Source organism: Podarcis bocagei (assembly GCF_964188305.1).
Source record: "Podarcis bocagei genome assembly, contig: HAP1_SCAFFOLD_181, whole genome shotgun sequence".
Classification (NCBI taxonomy): domain Eukaryota; kingdom Metazoa; phylum Chordata; class Lepidosauria; order Squamata; family Lacertidae; genus Podarcis; species Podarcis bocagei.
In genome coordinates, this window is record NW_027670267.1 from 74,835 (window position 1) to 101,195 (window position 26,361).

The following is a 26,361-nucleotide window of genomic DNA, read 5'->3' on the forward strand; positions in this document are numbered from 1 at the left end:
GCTGGTCAGCAAGCATGCTGAGTTCTTTGAGCAGGGTGGTTGGTCACAGCCTAGGTATGGTTCTGATTTTCTCTCAGAATGTCTGTCCGATTCTGAGGGGGAGAAAAGGGAGGAAGAAAGGGAGGAAGGAGAGTCAGAGGCGGAGCCTGTTGCTGATGACCAGGTTGCTGATGATGGTCAAGCACAGGGGTGGGTTTCTCCACAGGTTAAGATGGAACCCAAAAGTGAGCCTTCATCTCCTGTTAGCCAAGTGCAGGAGGCCCGAAGACGCAGCAAGTCAGAGGGGGAGTCCTCTGTGCTGGGAGACACACTTGCTGACCCCAGTGGGTCAGGAGGAGCGCCCGAGGTTGTACTCCGGCGGTCAACTCGGACCAAAAAGGGGATTCCACCGGAAAGGTTTCAGGTCACCAATGCGTGGGTTGGTTTCGCACAGTGTGATTCTGGGAGTGTGGAAGGGATTCAACAATTGCCTGGGATAGATGCCAGTGGGAGGCAAAAGGCAATGGGAGGTGAGTTGAACTCAAAGAGGTCTGTAAATAGGGGTTCACAGTTTCCCTCAGGGTTCGAGACGAGAGGGGGTGTTATTGGTTTCAGAACTCACAGGGTTAAGGAGTTCTGGTGACGTCTCTTTCCTGAGGCGTGGTTAGAAACACATACGGGAGTGGTTTGACGCTACGTGTTTCAGTCTGGTTTCGCTTTTGCGGAGAGAGGACGCAAGATGTGTGCGTTGTCACCGGGACAGATTTAAGATCTGGTTTACTTCATGATTAAAGGCTAACAAGATAAGGAACGCTTTGTGTCAGTTCTGAATTATTCACCCACATGCTGCAATTGCTTCACCGCTGTGTTTATCTCTGCTACCGGCAAGAGGGAGAGGCAGGAAGGATTTTTGGATCAGCATGGACAGACAGCAGAGCTGCGCAAAGGGAAGCGTGCTGGACTCCATGTTTGTTTTTCTTGGAACTCATGGCAACTCTGACCTCTCCGTTGCCATAGTTACCGTGGGGCGAGGTCCAGGACCTGAGTCGAGGGTCGGCAGACAGTTCTCCACGAGCGAAGCGGGGTCCACAGCGAGGAGCCGGGCAAGGACAGGAACAGGACTGGGTGCTGGCCGAAACAGCTCTTCAATGACGTTGCTCCCGCAACCTGGGACCGGGCTGACTGGCCTTTATCTTCTCTGAGGCCGGGGGCAGTCCCGGCCCCCAGGTGACCCGCCTCTCCTGGCCTTAAGGCGAGCACTCCTCCTGGGAGAAACCAGTTCCCTCCGCCTCTCTGTCCTGAGCCTCTGCAGCTCAGGAGAGGCCGGTGGGTTACTGGACCCAGGGGGAGACTCATTTTCCCCTGACAGGGCTGGGAGAGGCGCACCTGTAGGCAATGTGTCCTCAATCACCTCCGGAGCCAGAGTGGATTCACCTGGTGCCTGCTCCTGAGGTGCAGGCGCTTCAGAATCAAGGCCCTGCCCCAGCTCAGCCAGCCCTGGAGGCGGGGACTCCTGTGCAGGCTGGGATTCCTCCGGTTCAGCCTCTGAATCGGATTCCCAGGCCATCACATTAGGGCTTTAAAGGTCAGCACCAACACTTTGAATTGTGCTCGGAAACGTACTGGGAGCCAATGCAGATCTCTCAGGACCAGTGTTATATGGTCCTGGCGGCCACTCCCAGTCACCAGCCTAGCTGCCACATTCTGGATTAGTTGTAGTTTCTGGGTCACCTTCAAAGGTAGCCCCACGTAGAGTGCACTGTAGTAGTCCAAGCGGGAGATAACCAGGGCATGCACCACTCTGGCACGACAGTCCGTGGGCAGGTAGGGTCTCAGCCTGCGTACCAAATGAGTCTGGTAGACAGTTGCCCTGGACAGAGATTTGACCTGTGCCTCCATGGACAGCTGTGAGTCCAAAATGAGTCCCAGGCTGCGCACCTGGTCCTTCAGGGGCACGGTTACCCCATTCAGGACCAGGGAGTCCTCCACACCAGCCCGCCCTCTGTCCCCCCAAAACAGTACTTCTGTCTTTTCAGGATTCAACCTCAATCTGTTAGCTGCCATCCACCAACCGCCTCCAGACACACAGGACCTTCACCGCCTTCACTGATTCTGATTTGAAAGAGAGGTGGAGCTGGGTATCATCCGCATACTGATGAACACCAAGCCCAAACCCCCTGATGATCTCTCCCAGCGGCTTCATGTAGATGTTAAAAAGCATGGGGGAAGAGGACAAAACCCTGAGGCACCCCACAAGTGAGGGCCCAGGGGTCTGAACACTCATCCCCCAACACCACTTTCTGGGCACGGCCCTGGAGGAAGGAGCGGAACCACTGCAAAACACTGCCCCCAGCTCCCAACCCCTCCAGATGCTCCAGAAGGATGTCATGGTCGATGGTATCAAAAGCTGCTGAGAGATCCAGCGGAACAAGGAAACAGCTTTTACCCTTGTCCCTAGCCCGCCGGAGATCATCAACCAGTGTGACCAAGGCAGTCTTATGTGGATTAAGCTTCAGTTTGTTGGCTCTCATCCAGTCCATTACCATTTAATTTTTAAGATGGCAAAAATGGCAAATTTAGGATGATCTTGGCATTCATGTGGGAGGAGGCAGTTCTCTGGGGAAACTGATCTCCCAGCTGTTGTCAGACTACAACTCCCAGAATCTTTAGCAATGCTGACTGGGGCTGATGGGAGTTGGAGTTGAGGCTGATTTTCTACCCCTGGTGTTCATCATTTTGACAGAAAAGGAAGCTGTACTATGAATATTTAAAGTCATTTTCAGGCTTATTTAAAGGACAGAATGAATAGCTAGCTGAGCTTTCCTTCTGGTCCACCTGGGGGCAATTATTCAACACCACCTTCTTCATGAAGTTTGTTCACCATGATTTCTGAATCCCACTACAAATCTCAGCATCAGGCAAGCCATTCCCCCTCATGTTCTTGGCCCCAGGTATAATAATAGTGCTGACCTACCTTACAGGGCTGTTTCTAAGAATTAATGTGGAAAAGCCTGTGAAGAACCTTTGAGGACTTTGGTAGGCAGTTGTGCCTACCATAGTGTATAATAGCATGTAGCTACCTCCCAATGATAATCCTTACAAAAGCCCTGTAAGGTAACGTTTATTAAATGTTCAGCCTGTTAACTGATTGCCATGTAAAGCGTCTCCAAGCAACTTACAAAACTTTTAAAAAGCATAAAGCACAGCATAAAAGTATGTGGTTTTTTTCAGGTGGTTCACAATTTAGCGGAACCACCTGCAACATCGGGGCCCAATACGGGCCACATGTTCTCCTGCAATGATTTTGCAAAGTTTTTTGCAGATAAAATCGCTCAGATTCGGGAAGAGGTAGACTCCACCGTGGGAGCAGGGCGGGAGAGTGCTAGAGTTCTGTCTAGTCAAGTTGCGTGGGATCAATTCCAACCTGTTACCTCCGAGGATGTGGACAGGCTGCTTCGACGAGTGGAGCCAACCACCTGTCTCCTGGATCCTTGCCCATCCTGGCTTATAAAAGCTAGCCGGGAAGGACTGGGCGATGGGCTTCGTGGGGTGGTGAATGCTTCCCTCTGTGAGGGAGCCTTCCCAGACCTGCTGAAAGAGGCGGTTATTAAACCGCTTCTTAAAAACCATCTTTAGATGCGGCCACGATGGCCAATTATCGCCCAGTCTCAAATCTTCCATTCTTGGGCAAGGTGATTGAGCGAGTGGTTGCTGAACAACTCCAGGCACGCCTGGAAGAAGCGGACCATTTGGATCCCTTCCAGTCGGGATTCAGGCCTCACCATGGGACTGAAACTGCCTTGGTCGCACTGGTTGATGATCTCCGGCGGACTAGGGACAAAGGTGAGAGCTGTTTAATAGTTCTGCTGGATCTCTCAGCGGCATTTGATACCATCGACCATAACATCCTACTGGACCGTCTTGAGGGGCTGGGAGCTGGGGGCACTGTTTATATATACAGTGGTTCCGCTCCTTCCTCCTGGGCCGTGTTCAGAAAGTGGTGTTGGGGGATGAGTGTTCAGACCCCTGGGCCCTCACTTGTGGGGTGCCTCAGGGTTCTGTCCTCTCCCCCATGCTTTTCAACATTTACATGCAGCCACTGGGAGCGATCATCAGGAGGTTTGGGCTGGGTGTTCATCGGTATGCGGATGATACCCAGCTCTACCTCTCTTTCAAATCAGAACCAGTGAAGGCGGTGAAGGTCCTGTGTGAGTGTCTGGAGGCGGTTGGAGGATGGATGGCGGCTAAAAGATTGAGGTTGAATCCTGACAAGACAGAAGTACTGTTTTGGGGGGACAGGAGGCGGGCAGGTGTGGAGGATTCCCTGGTCCTGAATGGGGTAACTGTGCCCCTGAAGGACCAGGTGCGCAGCCTGGGAGTCATTTTGGACTCACAGCTGTCCATGGAGGCACAGGTCAAATCTGTATCCAGGGCAGCTGTTTACCAGCTCCATCTGGTACGTAGGCTGAGACCCTATCTGCCTGCGGACTGTCTCGCCAGAGTGGTGCATGCTCTGGTTATCTCCCGCTTGGACTACTGCAATGCGCTCTGCGTGGGGCTACCTTTGAAGGTGACCTGGAAACTACAACTAATCCAGAATGCGGCAGCTAGACTGGTGACTGGGAGCGGCCGCCAAGACCATATAACACCAGTCTTGAAAGACCTACATTGGCTCCCAGTACGTTTCCAAGCACAATTCAAAGTGTTGGTGCTGACCTTTAAAGCCCTAAATGGCCTTGGTCCAGTATATCTGAAGGAGCGTCTCCACCCCCATCGTTCTGCCCGGACACTGAGGTCCAGCTCCGAGGGCCTTCTGGCGGTTCCCTCACTGCGAGAGGCCAAGTTACAGGGAACCAGGCAGAGGGTCTTCTCGGTGGTGGCGCCCGCCCTGTGGAACGCCCTCCCATCAGATGTCAAAGCGATAAACAACTACCTGACATTCAGAAGACATCAGGGAAGTTTTTAATATGTGACATTTTAGTGTATTCTTCATCTTTGTTGGAAGCCGCCCAGAGTGGCTGGGGAAACCCAGCCAGATGGGCGGGGTACAAATAATAAATTATTATTATTATTATTATTATTATTATTATTATTATTATTATTATTAGGGGGGGATCCATATATTACAATAAAAAGCATACAAAATCTGCAAATCATGCTCTGTAAAACTGAAGAAAAACTTGGGTAGCAAAACAGCTTGGACCCGTTTACTCATGAGATTTCCTTACCCCACCTGTGCCCACTCGCTTTGTACAGTGGAATTGGTGCTGCTACAGCTGCCAAACAACACCCGTCTTTCAATTGCTTAGTGTGGCAATGCCAACACTGTGGAACTCCTGGCCTATTGAATTCAAGCAGGAGCCTTCACTGTACTCTCTTTCGTGCTTGCCAAGCCTACCCGGATGCTTACAAAGTAGAAGTAATTTTAATCTGTTTTAGTATTTTAACTTCTGTATACTTTTTAAGGATTGGTTGTGGTTTTTTCTTGATTTTACTTTTTTTGTAAATGGCTTTGGGGTTAAAGAAAATGAAAATAAGCCTTGCCCTCTTGTTTAAGCTTCTTCTTCCAACAACAACAACAACTGTAGTTGTTATTATTATATTTGTACCCCACTCATCTGAATGAGTTGCCTTAGCCCCTCTGGGTTGTTCCCGAGAAATAAGAAAAAGCATAATCAAACATCAAACATTAAAAAGCTTCCCTATACAGGACTGCCTTCAAATGTTTTGACATATGACAGGAGGGCGTTCCCAGGGAGGGTGCCGTTACCGAGAAGGCCCTCTGCCTGGTTCCCTGTAACCTCACTTCTTGCAGAGAAGGTTCTCAGAGCCGGATCCTGTGTCCAGGCTAAACGACGGGGGTGGAGATGCTCCTTCAAGTGTACTGGGTTGAGGCCATTTAGGGCTTTACAGGTCAACACCCACACTTTGAATTGTGCTCAGAAACGTACTGGGAGCCAGTGCAGATCCTCCGGAACCCGTGTTATATGGTCGCAGCGGCTGCTCCCAGTCACCAGTGTAGCTGCCACATTCTGGATTAGTTGTGGTTTCCAAGTCACCTTCAAAGTTAGCTCCATGAACATCATGTGGCAGTAGTGCAAGTGGGAGATAACCAGAACATGTACCACTCTGGCAAGACAGTGCATAGGAAGGTAGGGTTGCAGCTGGTGTACCAAATGGAACTAGTAGACAACTGCTCTGGATACAAAATTGACCTGCATCTCCATGGACAGCTGTGCATCTAAAATGACCCTCAGATTGTGACCTGGTCCTTCAGAGGCACAGTTACTCCATTCAGGACCAGGGAATTTCCCACACCGGCCCTCCTCCGTCCCCCAATACTTCTGTCTTGTCGGGATTCCACCTCAATATATTGACTGCCATCCATCGCCCAATTGTCTCCAGACACCCACACAGGACGTTCACCGCCTTCACTGGTTCTGATTTATATGAGAGGTAGAGCTGGGTATCCTCATACTGATGAACACCCAGCTCCAACCCCCAGATTATCTCTGTCCACGGCTTCATATAAATTATTCTGGGCAACCTTCTGAGCTCCACATGCCAGTGGTAGGTGGGGTGAGGCAAAAATGAGTAGGGCAGCTAATGTAAATGTTACCTCTGTGCAGCAGGCCAGTTTCCATATCCACACACGCCCTTCCATATCCTTCATCTAGGCAAGCAAGAAGTATTATCAGAGTGAAAGAACGCATTCCTGCCAGGCAAAAACTCTCAGGGAGGATGTGAAACATGGTTTGTGGAGGGTTGTGGCCAGGGGAGAGTCCTGAGGGCCAGGCAGGGAAGCCTGGAGGGCCACATCTGGCTTAGGGGGCCTGTGGTTTCACCATTCCTGGGCTAATGATCCTTAAGGTCCCTACCAACTTTATGATTCTATGAATGCAGGAGTGATAATAGGAAAGCTGAGCACTGATGGGTGGGGCAGGGGAGGCACCCCATCACCAGAGGCTGTTTGGCTCAAGAAATGTGTCAAAAACGCAACCCACACAGGCGTCACCATTTTCAAGCAGCCACTCTGCTTTAATGTTAGGGTGTCGTTTTTCAAGAAAAGTCTCTGTCCGAGTGAGAAGAAGCTGTGACCCCACTCCAAAATAACAACCAGAACAACCCACCCTACCATCTCTGTTAGCACCCTGGGTATTCCTAAAGGTTGGTAGTGCTGGATCAATGCAAGCCAATTCCACAGGGAAGGGAGAGGAGAGTACACAACTAAAGCAAAATGCAATAGGAAAGGCATTCTCAAACTCAGCTTGGCCTGACCAGAGGGTGTGTGCATGTGTTAGGAGGAGGCAGTATCCCAGAAGTGCATCAAACCATGCCCTGATCTGCAGCGGAGGCCCAGGGAGTCACAGCAGGCTGCCTTCCTTGGCTGCGGGAGCTGGGCAGGGCCAATCCGGCAGAAATGCTCCTTCCGCCTACTCTGCCATCCAAAGCTTGAAAGTCCTGTCATAAGAGCATGTGGCGATCAGCTGCCCGTCCAGGGAGATGTCCAAGCCCATGACTTTGCCCTCGTGTCCTGCCAAGGTTTTCAGCGGGGATGAGCCTGGGTGCGTCCAGACCTTGGCTGTGTTGTCGTAAGATCCAGTAAGCAGGAAGTTGCCATGATTTGCTGGGTGGCGGAAAGAGAAAAATAACAGGAAGTGGGGAGGAGGACTAAGGAGGTAATATAGAGATTTACCACTTACAGCAGGGGTGAGGAACTACAACTCCCATCGTCCATGACCATTAGCTATGCTGGCTGGGGCTGATGGGAGTCCAACAACTTCCAGAGTGCTACCAGTTTCCCCAAAACCTTACCCAAAAGCCAACCATAAGCAGGGAACGGGGGATGCAGGAAGAGGGAGGGTGAGTGACAGAGCATACAGGCTATTCTCAAGAGCCAGTGTATTTGGGGAGGGTGGGGAGCGGTATATATCCAAGTCTTGGGAATCTATGTTGCACATGGAAACCACAGACAAGGTACTTTTCAACCCATTATATATCCTCAGTTTCTGGGAAAAGGCATTAGCAGCTACAGAGACTTACGTTCAAACTTCACTCTGGTCACCAGGTTCTGATGGGCAGGGATGGTGTAGATGCACTTTCTCTGGCGGAGATCCCACACTTTACAGGTGTTGTCGCCGCTTTCAGTGGCAATGTGGTACCTATGAGAAGTACGGAAGAGGAGGAATTCGGGTTTGCGTGCAAGGGGGTTGTTCCCAGTTTCAGCCCTATTCATAATCCTACATGATTATGAAAAAGCTTTAATAAAATATATTGGAGGAGGGGGGAAGGCTATGTACCCATCATACATTTAAAGCACACGGCTTCTGCCAAAGAATCCTGGGAACTGTAGTTTACTAAGGGCATAGGGAATTATAAGCTCTGTGAGGGGGAAACTAAAATTCCCAGGGTGATTTGGGGTGGGAAATGTGCTTTGAATGTATAGTGTGCATGCAGACCAAATTAGTTCCATTAATTTCAATTAATCTACTCCAAGCAGAAGTTAGTTGTCTGTGTGTCAATATTAAGACCTGCACCCCAAGAGGGGAAGGCAAATTGGTTCTTACCCGTTAGGGGAAAAGTTGATCCCATAGATCTCCTTGAGATGACCCTCCAAAAACATGATACAACGCCCTGTGCGCAGATCCCACACGCGGCCAAATGCATCAAGGCCACTGAAAGGAAGAGAAAAACGTCAAACAATCTCTTTCTCACACAACCCCCTTCCCATGCTTCCACTCTGAATAAGAGGCATCACTTAAAGCCATCTTTGGATCTTCTTTCCTCTTTAGTTGTCACCTAGGCTGGATGCCTCTTAACATCACTAAACAGGAGCCAAAGGAGCTTCTGCGAACCACAGTTGTTAAATTGGAGCAAAGCCTTTCTGCAATGCAGCTCGGATTGCCTCCCATGTTACTACCACCTCCTGTCTGCAGTTCCAAGGTTTTGCAAGCAGGACCCAGATCTGACCTACCTGGCAAATCACATGTAGGAAAGTCTAATTAGCACACTTTGTTTGCATAGATTTAGAATATTTATTATGCACTTAAATCAAAAAGTTATCTAAGAGGAGTACAAAAACTGAACGTGAAACATAGCTAAAATCTACAGAACAATTAAAAAGCAAATATACCTAAAAGCCATTGGCATTATAAACACGCATAAAAATAAGTAGAACTTTAAAAACAAAGTAACTAAATTATGCACTTGGGTAGGCTTTTCAAGCCAAAAAAAAAAAAAAAAGGATTCAGCAGGTGCCTACAACTATATAGCTTGCTTAATGTCAATAGGCAGGGAGTTCCAAAGCATAGTTACATGACAATGAAGGATCGACTCAATTACAAACAAGCTAAAGCAAGAGCTGCCCAGATCAGAATTTGCAAATTAAGAACAATGATGGGGCAAATCTTAATATTGCCCTAAAAAGTTGAAACTTTTATTTTAATGAGCAGTATAAACTCAGGAATACAGTCAAGCTATTAGGAACAAAGGAAGTTTCCTAGAAATGAGTCAGAACATTGGTCCATCTAATTCAGTAGTGTCTACACTGACTGGCAGCTGCTCTCCAGGATTATAGATAGGAAGATAACCATTGGGGATTGAAGCTGTGACTTTCTCCACGCAGAGCAGACGCTCTTATCGAAGCTATGGCCCCTCCCTCATTAGAATTTCCACCCTGTGACTTTTTAGCTCCAGGAGTGAAGACTTGAGTGGGATCTTCTGAAGGTAGAATCCCAACCAGTTCTCTCTCTTTTCTGGCATTTTAGAACTAGCAAGAATGAGCATCATTACTGACTGGCTGATACTTGCTCAGTGACACCCCCAGGGAGGGTTAGGACTTGCACATGCATGTAGATTTACCCAGTGGCAGAAAGGGAGCCGTCAACATGGAAGGTGATGTCGTAAACTCCTTTGCTGTGCCCCTCCTGGTGCAAGATTTCCTCCTGAGCCTCCAGGTCCCACAGGCGCCAAGAGTGGTCATAGCTGCAGGGGGGGAGGTGGAGAAGAGACAAAGACTCAAGTGAATATCTCACAAGGCCCCAACAGGTCCCCCCCCCCCGAAGTTCAAGCAGGTGGCTGGATTGTCTATCCTGATCTCCACTACAAGCTAAGACCATGGAATTAATCTAATCTGCCCCTGGCCCCCACAAACTTAGACGATCAGCCAACTGATACAGGGATATGTGTAGCATTTAGGACACATAATTCAATTCTCTGCTCAGTATTGGGATCTTCAACTGCAGCTTCCTCCCATTCTGACCTCTCACTTTCCAGTCTTGTGTAATGAGTGCTGGGCTGAGTGGAAAGAAGTAACATATCACAAGGGGATGACAACAACTGTTTTTCTATCGAGGGCAGAATTATTTCGAAGGTAACCCATGGTGGTGGCATTGCCAGTGGTGGTGAGACTACTAACAATGGAAGGAACTCTCTTTTCTTCCTTTTCTTTCTGCTGCTCTCTGCTCTTCCTCTTTCTCCATCACATCATTTCCCTATTTATTCACCTCCTTGCTACCCACAAGAAATTAGACCAGGTGCCATGTGTGGCCCTTTGGGCAGCACCCCCTCCTCTGACTTACCAGGTGGTGCCCAGAAACCTGCCAGAGGGATGCCATGCCACCCGGGCTACTCTCGCTGTGTGTCCCTCGATGTCAGCCACTGGTTCATCACTGAAAGAAACACAACATCTCACGGCAAATTCTTGATGATGCTGACTGTCCCATAAGAGAGACTAAAATAAAGAGGGAGCAATACAGAATAGGAGAAAGGGAAAGGTGCGATGGGTGGATCCAGCTGGCTGGCTGGAGGACAGAGGGGGGGGGTGTGTGTACAGAAACTAATCTGCTGTGTGAAGGTAAAATTTACAGTAGTTACTCCACCCACCACTGGTAAGTGACCCCCCTGAAGGGTGCCCAGAAGAGAAAAATGTTTCAGTTGTTATTGAAAGATTCACAGACTAGCTTGGCTTTATCCAATGACTTTATTAACAGCTTAGTCATAGTATACTACTGTATAAGATTTGTACACTGCTTGCTGCCTTTCAAGCCTAAAATATGTTGTGACGGGGCTTTGCAAAACTAGTTCACAAGTAAACAAACAATGCTGTCTCTGACTGGCTGCAAAAATACACAGGCAGCTTGGGATGCTTCATGTAGGCTACTCCCCATTGTTCCCAGGGCTGCAAAGTACAAATATTAAAGTAATCAAAGGGCATTCGAAACAGAAGGGAAAACCCTGCCTGCCCAAGCAGAGCAGTTGTGGCTCAGTGGTAGACACACTCTGCAGGCAAAAGAATCCCAGATTCAATCCCTGGTGTCTCCAAGTACGGCTGGGAAATCCTCCCACCTGAAACTGTGGAGAGCCACTGCCTGTTAGAGCAGACAACAGTGGCCTTGAGAGGCAATTAGTCTGGCTTGCTATAAAGCAGCTTCCTATGGGGTTGTATTCAATTCAGTTCATTTCAGAGTAGACCCAGTGAAATTAATGCATGTCCATGCATTTCAATGGGTCTACAACCCTGTGTTCCAAAAGAAAGCAACTGGATAGTGAACCAGTAACCTCATTGGCAGGAGGAAGTCCTAATACTTCCTCAAGTATAAGAGCTACTAGACCAGCTCCACTTACTGTAGCTGCTCTCTTCAGTTTGATTGAGCCCCCTTGTTGCTGGAATGATCCAGTCCTGTACACGCAACCCTGACTTTCTTAAACAAAAGGTGAAGGAACTCAGGGAACTCCAGAAGGAAGCCTAGCCCAGTGGGGTTTGAATTTGACATCAATATAACAAGCCACAGAATGGCCCCAGAACAACATGTTTTAAAGCTCTTCTACTTGTTCCTTTTGCGGCCGTGTCTTTACCTGCCCCATGTTATACAAGATGTCAGGGGTGGGGCAGGTGTGGCTTGGCAAAAATGGCCCCATGGGCCATATCAGGTTCCCTGCCAGGCCCAGTCAGGCCCATGGGCCACAGGTCCCTTACTGTTGCATAAGAGGGTCTCGAGTTCAACAGGTGGGAAAAAATCTATCACTAAATATGAGTTTGAGCAAAAGATTCCTGCATTGCAGGGGGTTGGATTCAATGACCCTTGTGGTCCCTTCCAACTTGACAATTCTATGATTCTATGATTCTATGACCTCACAGGCACCCAAGACTGAGAGAAGGAGTGCGAATTTACCACCACTGATGCTTCGGCCCACAGCAACAGTATCTGACAGAAATAAACCTCTTCCCTGAGGCCCAATTAAAGAATCTGCTCTCTCTCTGTTTCCTTGGATAACGCACTGACAGAATCAACTGCCTTCCCCAAGAGTCACAGTGCCTTGACTGTTGGAACAAATGCAGCCTATCTGGGGACATAGCAAGACAAGAGGTGTAAAAAGTAAGACAAGTATGACATGGGGGAGAAGTGGGAACCCCCCACCTCACAGTTTGGGCCAGGGGGCACAACCAATAAGCCAAGCAAACTCGTGTCTCTATAAAGGTTTAGAAACAGTAACACAGAAAAGAAGCCTCATTATAAGGAGAGAGGAGCACTGCTGGATCAGGCCCCCAAAAGCACCCACAGCAAAATAACTCTGGGAACTATAGTTCACCCTCACAGGACTATAATTCCCAGCACTTGTAACAAACTACAGCTCCCAGGATTCTTTGGGGGGAGCCATGTGCTTTAAAAGTATGGTGTGGTCATGCCCCTGCCTCAATCACTTGTGTTAGTGTTTTGTTTGTTGCAGAAGGAGGTTAAGCAGGAAGCCATTCTTTAATATTTTTCTCTACCACCCGCAGCAGCCAATAAAATAAGGAAGGGAAGGCAACTGATTTTCCTGGGCCCAGGCGTACCTTTCAAGACTCCAGAGTTTGACAGAGCCATCTGCTGCGCATGAAGCCAGGTTGACGTCCTTCTTGTCCAGGAAGATGGTTGCCTTTGGGTGAAAGACAATGGCTCCAACGTTGGTGTTGTGCCCTTGGGAACAGACGAGACAGACAGACAGTTTGAGAGCCAGCCAATTTTAAGCTTGCTTCCTCTGTCTGAGTCTGGGCCTCTTCCTATTGCTCCGAAGAGACTCTTTGACTGGGAATCACTCCAAATTTAGTTTTTGTGCTAAAGCCGGGGTGGGGAACCTTGGCCCTGTAAGCCAAATGTGGCTCTCAAGGCCTTCCACTTTGGTCCTTGGCACTCTCCCCACACTAATTCACTCTTTCCCCTCAGGCCACACACTTCACTCTCCCTGCTTCACGCCCTTCTTGAGTGTCTTCTGCTGCATGCCAATAGTGGGAGGGGCCAAAAGCAAAAGAAGGTGGAGCAACAAATGCAGCTTTTCCCTTTGTATAGTAGGCTACCTGCCTTCACACTCCCATTTCTAGTCTCCTTCCAGGCCTGATCAGAATTCAAGGCCACATTCCACCCAAGTAAAAACACTAAAGGAGGGTGCCAAGCAGGGTTGGTGCAGTTTGAAGAGAGCCCCAAGGGCCAGAGAGGCTGTGAGGGCCACATGTGGCCCACGGGTCTGACGTTCCCATGCTCTGAATTAGTCAGCAGCTAAGCAGTGGACCTATAGGATATGACTCCCAACACTGATTATTAGAGTCAAGGCTGTCTTCCAGAAAGGAATGCCATCTCACCCAAGCCCAAGGGGGACAAACAAATAAAGGAAGAAGTTTGCACAGCACCACTCTCAAAATTCATAGTCTCCCACCCATGTAGCCTTATGCTCCTAATCAGCCATATACTGTAATTGCTCCAGTCATTTGAGGGAAGATAAGAGAAAAGCAGGCTGCTTTGGCAATGGGTGCGGTGGGAGTCAGATACTATACCTCGCAAAGTGCAGATGAGATTACAATCCGGCACTGACCACAGTTTACAGAGGCCACTCCTGGGAGAGAAAAGGCAGAAGGAAAACTGACTGGCATTTTATTTTATCTTAAAATGTTTTCTATCCCTTGTCTTTCTGTTTTACAAACAAAACCAATCAAACAAAAGCAATCAAGGAAGCTAAGAGAGTAAAAAAAAAACCAAACACATATAAAAACCAAGCAAAATTCAGTTGCAAGATAACAAGTCTAAAAACAAAACAGAAGATAGCAAGTCTAAAAACAACCTTCAACAAAATGATAAAATGCACCCACAGAACTATCACATTCTAAAAACTACTCCCACAATAGCCTTCCAGAACTTGCTAATTACAGGGCGTTGGACAAGATGACTTTCGGGATCCTTTCCAGCTCTACAATTTTATGATTTTATGACTGCTCCCAACAGCTCAGGCAGCCTCTCCTGTGCACTATAGGAGAACTTAGCAGGATTGGGAGGGACATAATGAAAAGCAGAACAAAGTTTACCAGCAAGCTGTAGCCAGGAGCTTGGAGTTGGGGCTGAAGTTGCAATAGGAGATAGGGCGGTCGTCTCCAATTTGGCTGCAGAAATTATTCAAAGACTGAAAGAAAAACAACAAAAAAAGATAATATTTTGCCACCAGAGGAAATGAAGGGCTCAATAAAATGAGATGGCGCTGAGATGGTAAAGAAAAGAGATGACGTTTCCTGCCCAGGCTGCTCCCCCACCTCACCCCCAGTAGTGTTTCCTACTGAGCTGAATTGTGGGACCCATTTAGTGCAATGTTATGTGCTCTGAACTGGCAGCTGAATTCCAAGCAACCAGCAGAGATCTTTCCTTGTCCAGGAGATGGAGATGCCAGGGAGTCAACCTGGGATCATCCACATGCAAAGCATTTGATCTACCATTGAATTATGCTGAGGAGGAGCAGAGGCACAGAAGCCTTCTGCAAGCTCATTTGAACCTCAGCATCTCGGGGGCCTTCTGGGCTGCAGCAGCCCAGTGCCCAGAACTTTTAAGTCATAGCAGAGATGGGTCCCACTTACCCTTAGAGATTTGTGCAGCTCCTGTTTCTGGGAAGTCCGTGTGGCCTCAGGGACCTCCTTGAGCAGCCGGGCTTCCTCCAATCGATTCATTGCCCTGTGAAGGGAACAAAAATTAATGCAACCAGGTCTTGCCCATATTCAACCCTTGCAGAGGCCTACAAGTTGTAATGGTGACAATTCTTCTGCCACGTGCCATCTGTCTTTTGAGGTGGGTTTGAAATCCCCCATTTCTCAACCATCACCACCACTCTAGTTAGGGACAATAGATATACAAGGCCTCATCAATGTTTGCGTTAGCATTTCTCAATCCCAGCCCCTTACCGAGGGAGGGAGTAGTTGGCGATCCACAGTCTGGCCGTCTTCAAGGTATTTGGTCCTTCGTGGTACCAGGTTTGCTGATACTAAGAGAAATGAAACATTAAAGGGGTGGGTATCTCTTGTGAGACTTGGGTACTATAGTGGGCACACATTTATAGCTAAGGGGAAAGGTCGGAGCTCAGTGGGAAAGTGTGAGCTCCCAGGGTTTGTGAAGACTCCCATTTGAAACCCCAGAGCTGCTGTCACTCATAACACACTTTAAAATTTATTACCTCCTCTTTTGATTTCTTGGACTTCTCATCTTCTTTTTGGGTCTTCTTCAATGCGTCTGTGCCAACCACAGACAGAATGTTACGTAGCCTGTTGAGAAATAAAGTGAAGATTAACTTGCCTTTGTTTATATGAGTCACATCAATGAACTGGAAAAGGAAGTGAGAGCAAGTCAATTTCATCCTCTCTCACCTCTCCCTCCTTTCTGCAGGGCCCTCTCCAAAAAGTGTGATGGGCTTCCCGAGGGCTCGTAAGCAGGCCTTGACCTCAGAGTCATCTGTGGAAACATTGATTTGCCTGGCACGCTTCCGGCGCTCAAACTCTGCCAGGACCTCTGCCTGGCGCTCGCTGATGTGCTCTTCCAAGTCAAAAACTTCACCTGATCATAGTAGAAAGCCAAAGGTTATAGGAAATACAACCCCAACAGGACCCTACAAAGCCTCAACACTTGACCCTCACTTCAAAAGTTTGCTTCATTCCAATGAAGCCACATTCAAAGAGCAACAATATGTGGTATATGCTGTGTCACCTCTCTCTGCTCCTTGAGTGTCCAGGTCAAAGCTTATGTTATCAGTGAGGCCTGTGGCTTAAGACTTTGACGGCTGCTGTTGCTGCTTGTGTGAGTGCTGGGAAGACCGCTCCCTCTCCTGCCAACTCCATCTGGCCTAGGGGGCGGGGCCTGCACTACCATTACAGTTTAGAGGACTGAGCAGCTACCGGCAGCAATGGACAAAATAGTTTTAAATGTTTTAATTGCTTTTAATTTGCAGCACCTTAAATGGGGGTTGTTGTTTTTTATAATATTATATTATTTCATTATCTGCAGCAAATGTTAAAGATGTTTATATATATTTTAAGTTGTTTTAAAGGTGTTTTTATTGTTTACTTTGTTGTACCACCGTGAATGGTGGTTTTTATCTATGTATTTTTGTTTGTTCCGTCTTGTTTTGGTTTTGGGGTTGGACATTTGAGTGGGGTGGGGACTGGTTTTGTTTGGGCATAATTGTTTTGGTTGTTTTGTTTTCTATTTTGTAAATGGAGGTTAGTATGAGGCTTGGGATTGCTACCGTGGAGGGGCGAGGGAGGTATGGCGGTGGGGGCAGATGTTATAGGCGAAGGGGATCGAGATACGGATATGCTCGTACCCCTTCCAATCTGCGCCCCATCCCGAGAGACAAGGGTAGGGTGAGCAAGGATTACTCACCTCCTTCACTGGTGTTGTGCAATGCCAGGTCTATAGGCAACAAAACCACTACCCTGCGAGATTTCTTTACCTCGCAGGGAGTCGACCTGGCTTGTGTGACGGAGACCTGGGTGCGCGAAGGGGTAACTGTTACCTTACGAGAGATTGCACCCCCGGGTTTCTCCGTCCTCCACCAGTCACGGACTGTGGGCCGCGGGGGAGGGGTGGCAGTATTAATCCGGGAAGATTGTTCTTTCAGGGCTCTACCACCGCCATCGATCCCCGGCATTGAATGTGTTGGTCTAGTGTGGGGCTCCGAGGAGAGCTTGGCTGTCTGGCTGGTGTACCGGCTACCTAACGCACCAGCAGCCACCCTGTCAGGCCTGCTGGAGGCGGTGGCCGGCTGGGCCTTGGAGTTCCCTAACCTATTGGTATTGGGAGACTTCAACTTCCATGCTGATGCCACTCCCTCCTCACTGGCTCTGGACCTGGTGTCTTCCATGGCGACAGTAGGGCTCTCCCAGTTTGTTTCGGGCCCCACACATCAAGCAGGCCACACGCTGGATTTGATCTTTGGCGCCGGTATAGATGTGATCATGTCTCCTTCGATGAAGGTGCCATGGTCTGATCACTATGCTCTGAAAGCCAGGATTGACTTTCCACCCCCACCCTGCTTAGGTGGCGAGCCGATTTGGGCTCGCCCGCAGAGGCTGATGGACCCGGATAGATTCCGTCAAGCCTTGCGGGACCTTGCTCCCCCGGCGACTCATTGACTGAGCTTGTTGAGGGCTGGAATACCCAGCTCCTGGCAGCCATCAATGAGATCACACCTAAGCGCCCTCTGCGACCCCGCAGAAACCGGGCTCCCTGGTTTACCGAGGAGCTTCGGAAAATGAAGCGGGACCTCAGACGGCTAGAGCGAGTATGGCGGGGTGCCCGTGACAGAGCCTCAAGAACATCTTATAGGGTTTTTATGAAAACCTATGAGATGGCAGTGAAGGCCGCTAAGAAGTCTTACTTCTCGGCCTCCATTGCATCCGCTAGCTCTCGCCCGGCGCAATTATTTAGTATAATTCGGTCTCTTAACGTCCCTTGAAGGACAGCCAAATTTAAATAACAATCTGACACACAGCTGTGAGGCATTTGCGAGCTTTTTTGCGGAGAAGGTCCTGTTGCTCCGCCATGACCTCCCTGCCAATTTGGATACAATAAAGGAACTGGAGGCCCCTCGACTGTGCTCGGGTCCAGTATTGGACCACTTTGACCGGATATCTCCAGCCGATGTGGACAGATTCCTCCAAGCTGGAAAGCCCACCACCTGTCCTCTTGACCCGTGCCCGTCATGGCTGATTAGAGCGTGTCCAGACGAGGTGCGGGGCCCCCTGGGGGATATCATCAATTTGTCCCAGGGGAACAAATTATTCCCAGGGGAACTGAAGGAGGCGGTGGTGCGTCCGCTCTTAAAGAAAACATCATTAGATCCCTCAGATCTATCCAATTACCGCCCGGTCTCGAATCTTCCATTCCTGGGTAAGGTGATTGAGAGAGCGGTTGCTGAACAGCTTGGTAGGTTTCTGGATGAAACATCTGCTCTGGATCCATTCCAGTCCGGCTTCCGGGCTGGTCATGGGACCGAGACGGCTCTGGTCGTCCTAACAGATGATCTCCACAGGCAGCTGGATCGAGGCAGGTCGGGGCTGCTGATTCTTCTAGATCTGTCAGCAGCCTTTGACATGGTCGATCACGAACTCCTGGACCACCGCCTTGCCGACGTGGGGATCCAGGGCACAGTCCTTCAATGGCTGCGCTCGTTTCTCTCTGGTCGGGGACAGAGGGTGGCGCTTGGGGGGGAATTGTCATCACGCCACTCCTTGGTGTGTGGAGTGCCTCAGGGTGCAATTCTCTCCCCGATGCTTTTTAACATCTTTATGCGCCCCCTCGCCCAGCTTGTCCGGAGTTTTGGGCTGGGTTGCCATCAGTATGCTGATGACACCCAACTCTATCTGTTGATGGATGGCCATCCTGACTCGGCCCCAGACACACTGACCAGATGTCTGGAAGCTGTGGCTGGATGGTTACGTGGGAGCCGGTTGAAGTTAAATCCTTCGAAGACAGAGGTCCTCTGGCTGGGGCGGGACGATATGGGATCGAGGGGGCAACTCCCATCTCTTGCGGGGGTGCAATTAGTGCCAGCACCGGCCGTTAAGAGTTTGGGTGTAATCTTCGATACCTCCCTCTCTATGGAGGCGCAGATTACAGCTATAACAAAGGCGGCATTTTTTCATCTCCGCCAAGCTAAGCAGTTGGCACCTTATCTCTCTCGTCCTGACCTAGCCACTGTGATCCATGCGACGGTCACCTCCAGACTGGATTATTGTAACTCGCTCTACGTGGGGCTGCCCTTGAGACTGACCCAGAAACTCCAGCGGGTGCAGAATGCCGCGGCGAGACTCCTTATGGGGTCTTCGCTGCGAGAGCACATTCATCCGGTACTATACCAGCTGCACTGGCTCCCGGTGGAGTACAGGATCAGGTTTAAGGTGCTGGTTTTAACCTTTAAAGCCCTATACGGCCTAGGACCCTCGTACCTACGGGACCGCCTCTCCTGGTATGCCCCACAGAGAAACCTACGGTCTGCAAATAATAACATCCTCAAGGTCCCAGGCCTCAGAGAGGTTAGGCTGGCCTCAACTAGAGCCAGGGCCTTCTCGGCTGCGGCTCCAAACTGGTGGAACGCTCTGTCCCAAGAGACTAGGGCCCTGCGGGACCTGACATCTTTCCGCAGGGCCTGCAAGACAGAGTTGTTCCGCCAGGCCTTTGGTCAGGGCACAGCCTGACTCCCTCCTCTGGCAACCTGCACAGAATTTTGCTTAATTGGTTGCCATCAATTCGATTTAATTAATTTTCATAATGAAATATTTTTAGATTGTGTGACTATTTGACTGATTATTTGATTGTTGTTAGCCGCCCTGAGACCGGCTTCGGCTGGGGAGGGTGGGATATAAATAAAATTTATTATTATTATTATCCCTCTTTTCAGCCAAAACTGGCTCCCCAAATGGCTTAAAATCAACATTCATACAAAGGCAAAATGTAATTAATGTTTTGCTGGGGGGGGGGGTAAGAGAGCACAATCTCTTATGGCCACTGGAAGTACACATTTTTATATCCAGAGGGAACAAATAGGATCTGCAGATGCGCAGGAGCTAGCCAACAAGCATTTGTTCCCCTGAAACGAAACCTACCCACATTGATCTGCTGCCACCTGTGACACTCCTTCTCATCTAGTGTTTTGCTTTTTGCTACCCCTATCTAGATTTAAATTATAAAGACCTCAGGGCAGGGATTTGTCTCTTGCTTGCTTTCTCCTGTAAAGAACTACAGTGGTACCTCATGTTGCGAACCGTCCCCCTTACAAATTCTTCGGGTTACGCGCTCCACTAACCCGAAAGTAGATGCCCCTCATTGTGAACTTTGTCCCGGGATGCGAGCAGAAACCACGCTCCGGTGGTGCGGCAGCAGCGGGAGGTGCCATTAGCGGAAGCGCACTTCATGTTACGAGCGGTTTCCGGTTACGAACGGACCTCTGGAACGGGTTAGGTTTGTAACTGGAGGTACCACTGTATGTATAACTGATAGCATCCCTGGGATAAAGATAGCCTGGTCACATTTATCCATGGGCTGATTACTATAACGCACTGTACTTGGGGCTGCCTTTGAAGATTGCTTGGAAACTACAGTTAAAGCAAATAAATGGGACTGGTCATATGGAACCTATTTTGCCTGTCCTAAAGAGATACACTGGATTAAAGTTCATTGCCAAGCTCAAGCCAAAGTGCAGATTTTGACCTACAAAGCCCCAAATGGGTTGGGGCCAGGCTAGTTGAAAGATTACCTGTTCCCACATGAACCCACCCAAACATTAAGATATATTCTAGGTCCTACCACCCTTGGAAGTATGGTGGACAATGACACAGGCTTCTTAGTTGTGGCATTCTGTCAGCACCAAGTGAATGTCTTCTTTGTTTGCATGTGGTTTTATGTCAGCATCTCGTTTAATCTCATTATGCTGTGTAATGCTTTAGTGTGATTTGTTTTAAAGGACTTCCTGATTTAATTGTAATTTTAGTATTGAACTGAGAACTTCTCTGAGAGCATTTGCTGAAAATGGCCTGCTTGCAAGCATTCTAAACAAATTATCAGCCCCACTAAGCAGTTCTTCCCTCCATCCTTTTCCTTCCATCTCCCAGTCAGCTCACTACCATCTCTTACCACTGGTGATATTGATGTTGCCAGCCTCAATAGCTGCTTTGACTGCATCCTTGCCCATCAACCCAGACTCCCCTTTGAGGAGACGCTCTTGCTCTTTCTCCTCTAAGCTCCCATAGAAAATTGGGGCTTTCTTGGCTGGAGGAGCATCCCCTTGATCTGAAGCCTTTGTTTTTGAACCCTGCAAGAAGGAAACTCAGCAGTAGCCTACATGGAGAAGGAAGAGAGCAAATTTGGATTTTCCCCCACCTGCTGTCATGGGCTGGCTTGATGCAGAGAACTGGGGAAGAAGGCTCAGAGCCAGGGGGGCAGCGATGCATGGTCAGAGGGAGAAGAGGCAACAGGCTTTAGTGAGCAGGAAGAGACATGGGGCAGAGAGCAGTCCAGACTGAGGCAGAAGAGGAGGCTGGAGAGGAATGGAGCCAAAAGGCAGTAACCAGCTCCCCTCCCCCTATACTCCTGACTCATGACATCTGCGCACATCTGACAGCCCCCACCCCATCAAACAGTACATGAGACAATTTTGTTTTGAATCCCAGCATACTGTTAATCATTAAGGCTAAAACCCTAAGCCCACCTCTGTGGGAGTCAGCACTACTGAACTCAATAGGACTTTCTTGTGAGTTGACATTGTTAAGGATTATACTGTTTGGTAATATATTTATTACAGTGACTAACATAAAATATTCCACAGGAACAGTCCTGTTAGTCCATGAGTATCATGGTACAGTGGTACCTCAGGTTACAGACGCTTCAGGTTACAGACGCTTCAGGTTACAGACTCCGCTAACCCAGACCTAGTACCTCGGGTTAAGAACTTTGCTTCAGGGTGAGAACAGAAATCACACGGCGGGAGCAGGAGGCCCTATTAGCTAAAGTGGTACCTCAGGTTAAGAACAGTTTCAGGTTAAGAACGGACCTCCAGAACGAATTAAGTTCTTAACCCAAGGTACCACTGTACTTTAAAAGCAAAGGAAATCCATGTCTTGCTCTGAGTAGGCCCAATAAAACTAATGGGCTTGAATTGGTTATGTTTATTCATTTCAGTGGGTCTGCTCCGTGTAGAGATAGCACTGGATACAATCCTAACATATATATATATATATTTATTCTGGCATAAACTTTCATGGACTACAAGTCCACTCTAATAGGTGGTTTTGAAACAACAACGTTTGTTAGTCTTTAAGGTGGCAAAGAATGCCTTGTTGTTTTAATGCAGCAGAAATATTAGAACTCTTAAAGCATAACATTTTGCCTTTTGTGGCAGAAGCTGAAGCGTTGAGTTGCACCCAACTCAGCTCAACTGAAAGAGGAGAGCCACTGAAATTAACAGCCGCAAGCGAGTCATATTCATTAATTCAAATGAGTCCAACCTTGAATTGAGCTTTAGTTGGATACAATCCGTTACGCTCTAAAAACTTTTACTACCGACGTGAGGTTACGTTAGTCACTGCAGTAAATAAGTAGGCACTGGTGTCTTTCAAACAGATTTTTCATTTTATCATTTCTATGAAAAGATACACGTTTTTTAAACAAAGAAACCACATTCTATCCCAGTTTCAAACCCCCTGCCTTATTCACCGCGGCGATCCGCGACGCAGCCATGGCGCTTTCCCGACCCCTGCTCTCAGACCGGGGCTCTGTAGTGGGGGAATCACACGCAACGGGCTCCCCACAAACACTTCCGGCACAGCGGCTTCCCCCGCCCTTGCAGAGCGCCACAGCCAATGATGCCTTTCCATTCCATCCCGGAGAGTGGGCCGCTCTAGCTTCCCTGGAGCTCCATGGTTATGCGGAGCGAGAGCTTCCGGGTTGCTGGCTGGCGACGTGGGGCGTGGTGGGATCGAGCCTCTGGCGTCGGCGTCTGAACTAGAGGTGCAGGTGAAGAAAAGAGCGGGGAGCTGCTGCGCACGTGCGAGAGAGCCGCAGTGTGGGGAAAGGTCTGCTTGCAAGATGCTGCGGCGGAAACCGACGCGGCTTGAGTTGAAGCTGGACGACATCGAGGAGTTCGACGGCGCCCGCAAGGAACTCGAGGTGGGTGAGTCAGCGGCGTAGCGTGAGTTGTCAGCACCCGGGGCAAGGCACGTAATTTGCGCCCCCCTAACCCCTAACCTGCGAGTTGCTGCTGGCGCTGCTGCCCAAACGACGCCGCTTGCCCGGAGGAGGAGGGGGGCAGAGAGGCGAGGAAAATGCAACGGTCCAGCAGCGGCAGCAGCACCGGCGGAGGCGGGGCTGTGAGGAGGGGCTGCCTGGCGCGTCCTCCGCGGCGAGCACTGAGAGCCGCTGCCTGCCGGGCGCCTTCAGCCCGGGCGCGCGCACAGCTCGTCGGTTCCGCGAGACATGCGGCTCCGCTACAGCCTGCGCCCGAGGCTCTTCGGCGACTCCGGAGGCAGCGAGCGCGCCCCCCCCCCCAGATGTTGCGCCCGGTGCGGCCTGCCCCCCTTGCACCCCCCACGCTATGCCACTGGGGTGAGTGGTTGGTTGGTTGGTTGGTTGCGGGACGGCAAGGCGCTCCTTGCCCACCTTTCTTCGGTGTTGGTGTTGTTGTTTGCGCACTCTGCACATGCTTAGAGATTCTCTTGGCCTTGCTTTCTCTTTTCTTTTTTAAAAACCTGTTTCTCCTCACAAGGGGAGTAGCCATCCTGTTTGTTATTGAGCTGCAAGGCCCGGTCTTCTCTCTCCCACTCAGGAGGGTACCGAGTATAGTAAACAGGCGGTGAGGTAGAGCCACCCGCTGGAGTTGGGCGCAGTCCCCCCCCCCACTGTTCTTACTTGGGTGGAACATGCACAAACAAGCTTATAAAATTATGCACAGTACGGAGAAAGAACACTGGCTCCTCAGGGCTGCCATTTGCTTGTTTTAATAAAAGGTTGTTGGCTGGGGAAAAGGTCGCAGCTCAGTGTCAAAGGGTTTTCTTTGCATTGAGAAGGTCCCAGGTTCAATTGTGAGTATCCCCAAGTAAGTTTGGAAGAGGCTTCCTGCCTGAAACCGTGGAGAAGTGCTGCCAAACAGGGTGGACAATACTGAGCTAAGTGGATCCAATGGTCTGACTCTGTAAAAGGCAGCTTCCTGTGTTTTGTTCCATGACCATAAGCTCAGCTGTAAAGCATTTCCTTTGCATGCAGAAGCTCCCAAGTTCAGTCTCCCAGGTAGGGCTGGGAGACTCCCTGCCTGAAATCCTGCAATATTGTTGTTAGTTAGAGTAGACAATACTGAACAAGATGAAACAATGGTCCAATTTGGTATAAAATGGCTACTTGTATTCCTGTGCAAGAAGGTGTGTTTGTGCGTACACAGTAGCAGATCTAAATGCCAAATTATGCTTGAGGTTGCCTCCATGTTAGCCCCCTGCACTCACGAGTAAAGGTGTTTGGCCCCTTTCTGTGGCAGAATTTTTTGACAGCTTGCAATGTCTTAAATCTGAAAGCAAAGAATCAGATTCATTACAGCTATATTTGAAAAAGAAAACATGTCATGGCATGGGCGGAGGAGGTACATATGTGATTGTCCTGGAGAAGTTTTCTTTAATTATGCTTTAATTATGTTTCCACAGAGTCGTAGGAAGCGCGAGGAGGTGGACATGGTGGGAGCCAGCGATGCTGAGTGTGCGCTGGGACTCAGCACTGATCATAAGAGCCGGGAGCAGATGATACATGACCGGATTGGCTACAAACCCCAGCCCAAACCAAACAATTGTTAATCTCAGTTTGGGAACTTTGAGTTCTAGAGCCCAAAGGGTGGACAGTGGGAGTGCCTGGTACCTGTGAGCTTTGGAAGAAAGCAGGAATTTGTTTCAAGAGCCCAACAAACTCTGTTTAGAAATAGCAGAAGAGACTGAGCTGCTCTCCTCTAGGTTTTAAATGGAGTTCCTCCTCCAAGCAGAGCAAGTCTTGCTTTCCCTACAAAGATGGGATCTTCCTTACTTGATGGTTTCTTTTGTGCAACCTTGCTAGGCTGCTGTGCTTAATAAAATATTTGTTTTTAACTTTGCATGCTTCATTGTATAAACATAGATGGACATTTTTACTTGTGAAAGAGACCTTGAGCCTTGCTGATGGGTGCAGCAACAGAAGTGAAATTGAGCATTTTTTACTTTTTACTTTGAGGTGGTTGTAGAGTGGGTTTATTTACAACTGAGAGGCCCTAGATTATTAGTGGAAGAGCAGAGACTGGATATGCAGAAGGTCCCAGGCTGAACTGCTGACATCACCAGTTAAAAATGCTTCTGAGTTGCCAGCCTGGGAAATGACCATTTGCTGCCTGTATCCCTGGAGTAGACAAGGAGTGCGGAAGCTGTGGCCCTCCAGACAGTGCTGAATCATAGCTCTCATCCTCCCTGACCACTGAAATAGGGTGGCTGAGGTTGATAGGAATTAGGAGTTCACCATTGTCTGGTGGACAGTGGCAGAATTTCGCCTACTTTAGAGTGGACTGTACTGAGTTAAGTGGACGAAAAGTCTGACTTCGAAGCAAAATGGATTTGGGGGGCAACCACACTATATTCCTCATCTTTCTCACACGAAGATGAGTTGACCACGGTTATGATCAATATGGTTTTATTTTCGGGGTGAAACAAGGTACCAAGATCTACTTGTTACAGAGATGCTCCAAAGGTGCAGGAGATGTTACTTAGTGTTTGAGGATTCCCCCTCCCCTTTTGTCTTGGGAAGAAGGCATTCTGTCTAAAGCTGCTGCATACTGACAAATTAATCTTCCTGCAAAACAGTATGCCACAAGAGGCTGCCTTACAAGTCCATGGGTTGCAATAAAACATCTGCTCCTGCCTTTTGTGCTTGAATTCTGTGTGATCCATTCATAAGCAATGGGCTGTAGCCAATGCTAGTCCTACTCAGAGTAGATACACTGAAATTAATGAACGAGACTAACTTGGGTCCATTACTTTATTTGGGTTTACTGATTAGAACAAGCGTTAGCTGGTAATGGTTTTCTGCAAAGAATTCTGGGAGCTGCCGTTTGTTAAGGGTGCTGAGAGGAGTCGTTTTAGTTAACACAGCTGATTTTTGGTTCTTGCCAATAAACTGAGTAGCATAAAAATTATAGCGGGGATCAAATACTGGAGAGAACTCACAAAAATACAGTGGTGCCTCGCAAGACGAAATTAATTCGTTCCGCGAGTTTTTTCGTCTAGCGAATTTTTCGTCTTGCGAAGCACGAAATCCCATAGGAATGCATTGAAATTCAATTAATGCGTTCCTATGGTCAAAAAAAGTCCAAACAAAGCCAAATTTGGTACAACAAGAGTTTATTAAGTGCTCTTTAAAGTCACACATACTGTAAAGAGCATTTCAAAAATTGAAGGAACAAGTAAGTTTCTAAACATGACAGAAAAACATTTAAAAATCAACAAAGTGTACAGTACATTTTCTAAGACTCTGGGGGACCACTCGAAGAAGGTTCCTCTTCCACTCTTTGCTTCTTGCTGAAGAACCTGCCCATGGTCTGCTG

The 26,361-nt window shown here is 48.8% G+C and overlaps 2 protein-coding genes across 4 annotated transcripts; one reads left to right on the forward strand and one right to left on the reverse strand.

The window, feature by feature from the left end:
- Nucleotides 1-6,992: 6,992 nt before the first annotated feature.
- On the reverse strand, nt 6,993-22,526 carry LOC308579554 (U4/U6 small nuclear ribonucleoprotein Prp4-like). Of its 3 annotated transcripts, none has more exons than XM_081214115.1 (14): nt 22,476-22,526; nt 20,898-21,075; nt 15,635-15,821; nt 15,445-15,532; nt 15,176-15,255; nt 14,855-14,948; nt 14,315-14,409; nt 13,790-13,848; nt 12,815-12,938; nt 10,560-10,649; nt 9,841-9,963; nt 8,547-8,654; nt 8,023-8,141; nt 6,993-7,606 (listed from the first exon to the last, which is right to left on the reverse strand). In XM_081214115.1, exons 1-14 carry the CDS (start codon nt 22,497-22,499, stop codon nt 7,413-7,415), a joined length of 1,563 nt encoding a protein of 520 aa, XP_081070241.1. In that variant the 5' UTR covers nt 22,500-22,526; the 3' UTR covers nt 6,993-7,412. The 3 variants fall into 3 exon arrangements, with proteins under 3 accessions (XP_081070241.1, XP_081070240.1, XP_081070242.1); XM_081214114.1 differs by having other exon boundaries at nt 22,467-22,523; XM_081214116.1 differs by lacking the exon at nt 22,476-22,526 and adding an exon at nt 22,268-22,358.
- A 164-nt stretch (nt 22,527-22,690) lies between these two features.
- Nucleotides 22,691-24,880, forward strand: LOC308579550 (anaphase-promoting complex subunit CDC26-like). The gene is made up of 2 exons (XM_081214112.1): nt 22,691-22,928; nt 24,449-24,880. The coding sequence occupies exons 1-2, from the start codon at nt 22,848-22,850 to the stop codon at nt 24,593-24,595; spliced, it is 228 nt and encodes a 75-aa protein (XP_081070238.1). The 5' UTR covers nt 22,691-22,847; the 3' UTR covers nt 24,596-24,880.
- The last annotated feature ends 1,481 nt before the right edge of the window (nt 24,881-26,361 follow it).

What these genes read in the sequence shown, in the direction of transcription:
- LOC308579554 (XM_081214114.1), bottom strand. Translation starts at nt 22,499, where the DNA reads ATGGCTGCGTCGCGGATCGCCGCGGTGAATAAG. An exon ending in AGCTGCACAAATCTCTAAGG is followed by an intron (nt 14,410 to 14,854) that starts GTAAGTGGGACC and finishes TTTTTCTTTCAG; the next exon opens with TCTTTGAATAATTTCTGCAG. An exon ending in TCTCATCTGCACTTTGCGAG is followed by an intron (nt 12,939 to 13,789) that starts GTATAGTATCTG and finishes TCTGTTCCCAAG; the next exon opens with GGCACAACACCAACGTTGGA.
- LOC308579550 (XM_081214112.1), top strand. Translation starts at nt 22,848, where the DNA reads ATGCTGCGGCGGAAACCGACGCGGCTTGAGTTGAAGCTGGACGACATC. An exon ending in GCGCCCGCAAGGAACTCGAG is followed by an intron (nt 22,929 to 24,448) that starts GTGGGTGAGTCA and finishes ATGTTTCCACAG; the next exon opens with AGTCGTAGGAAGCGCGAGGA.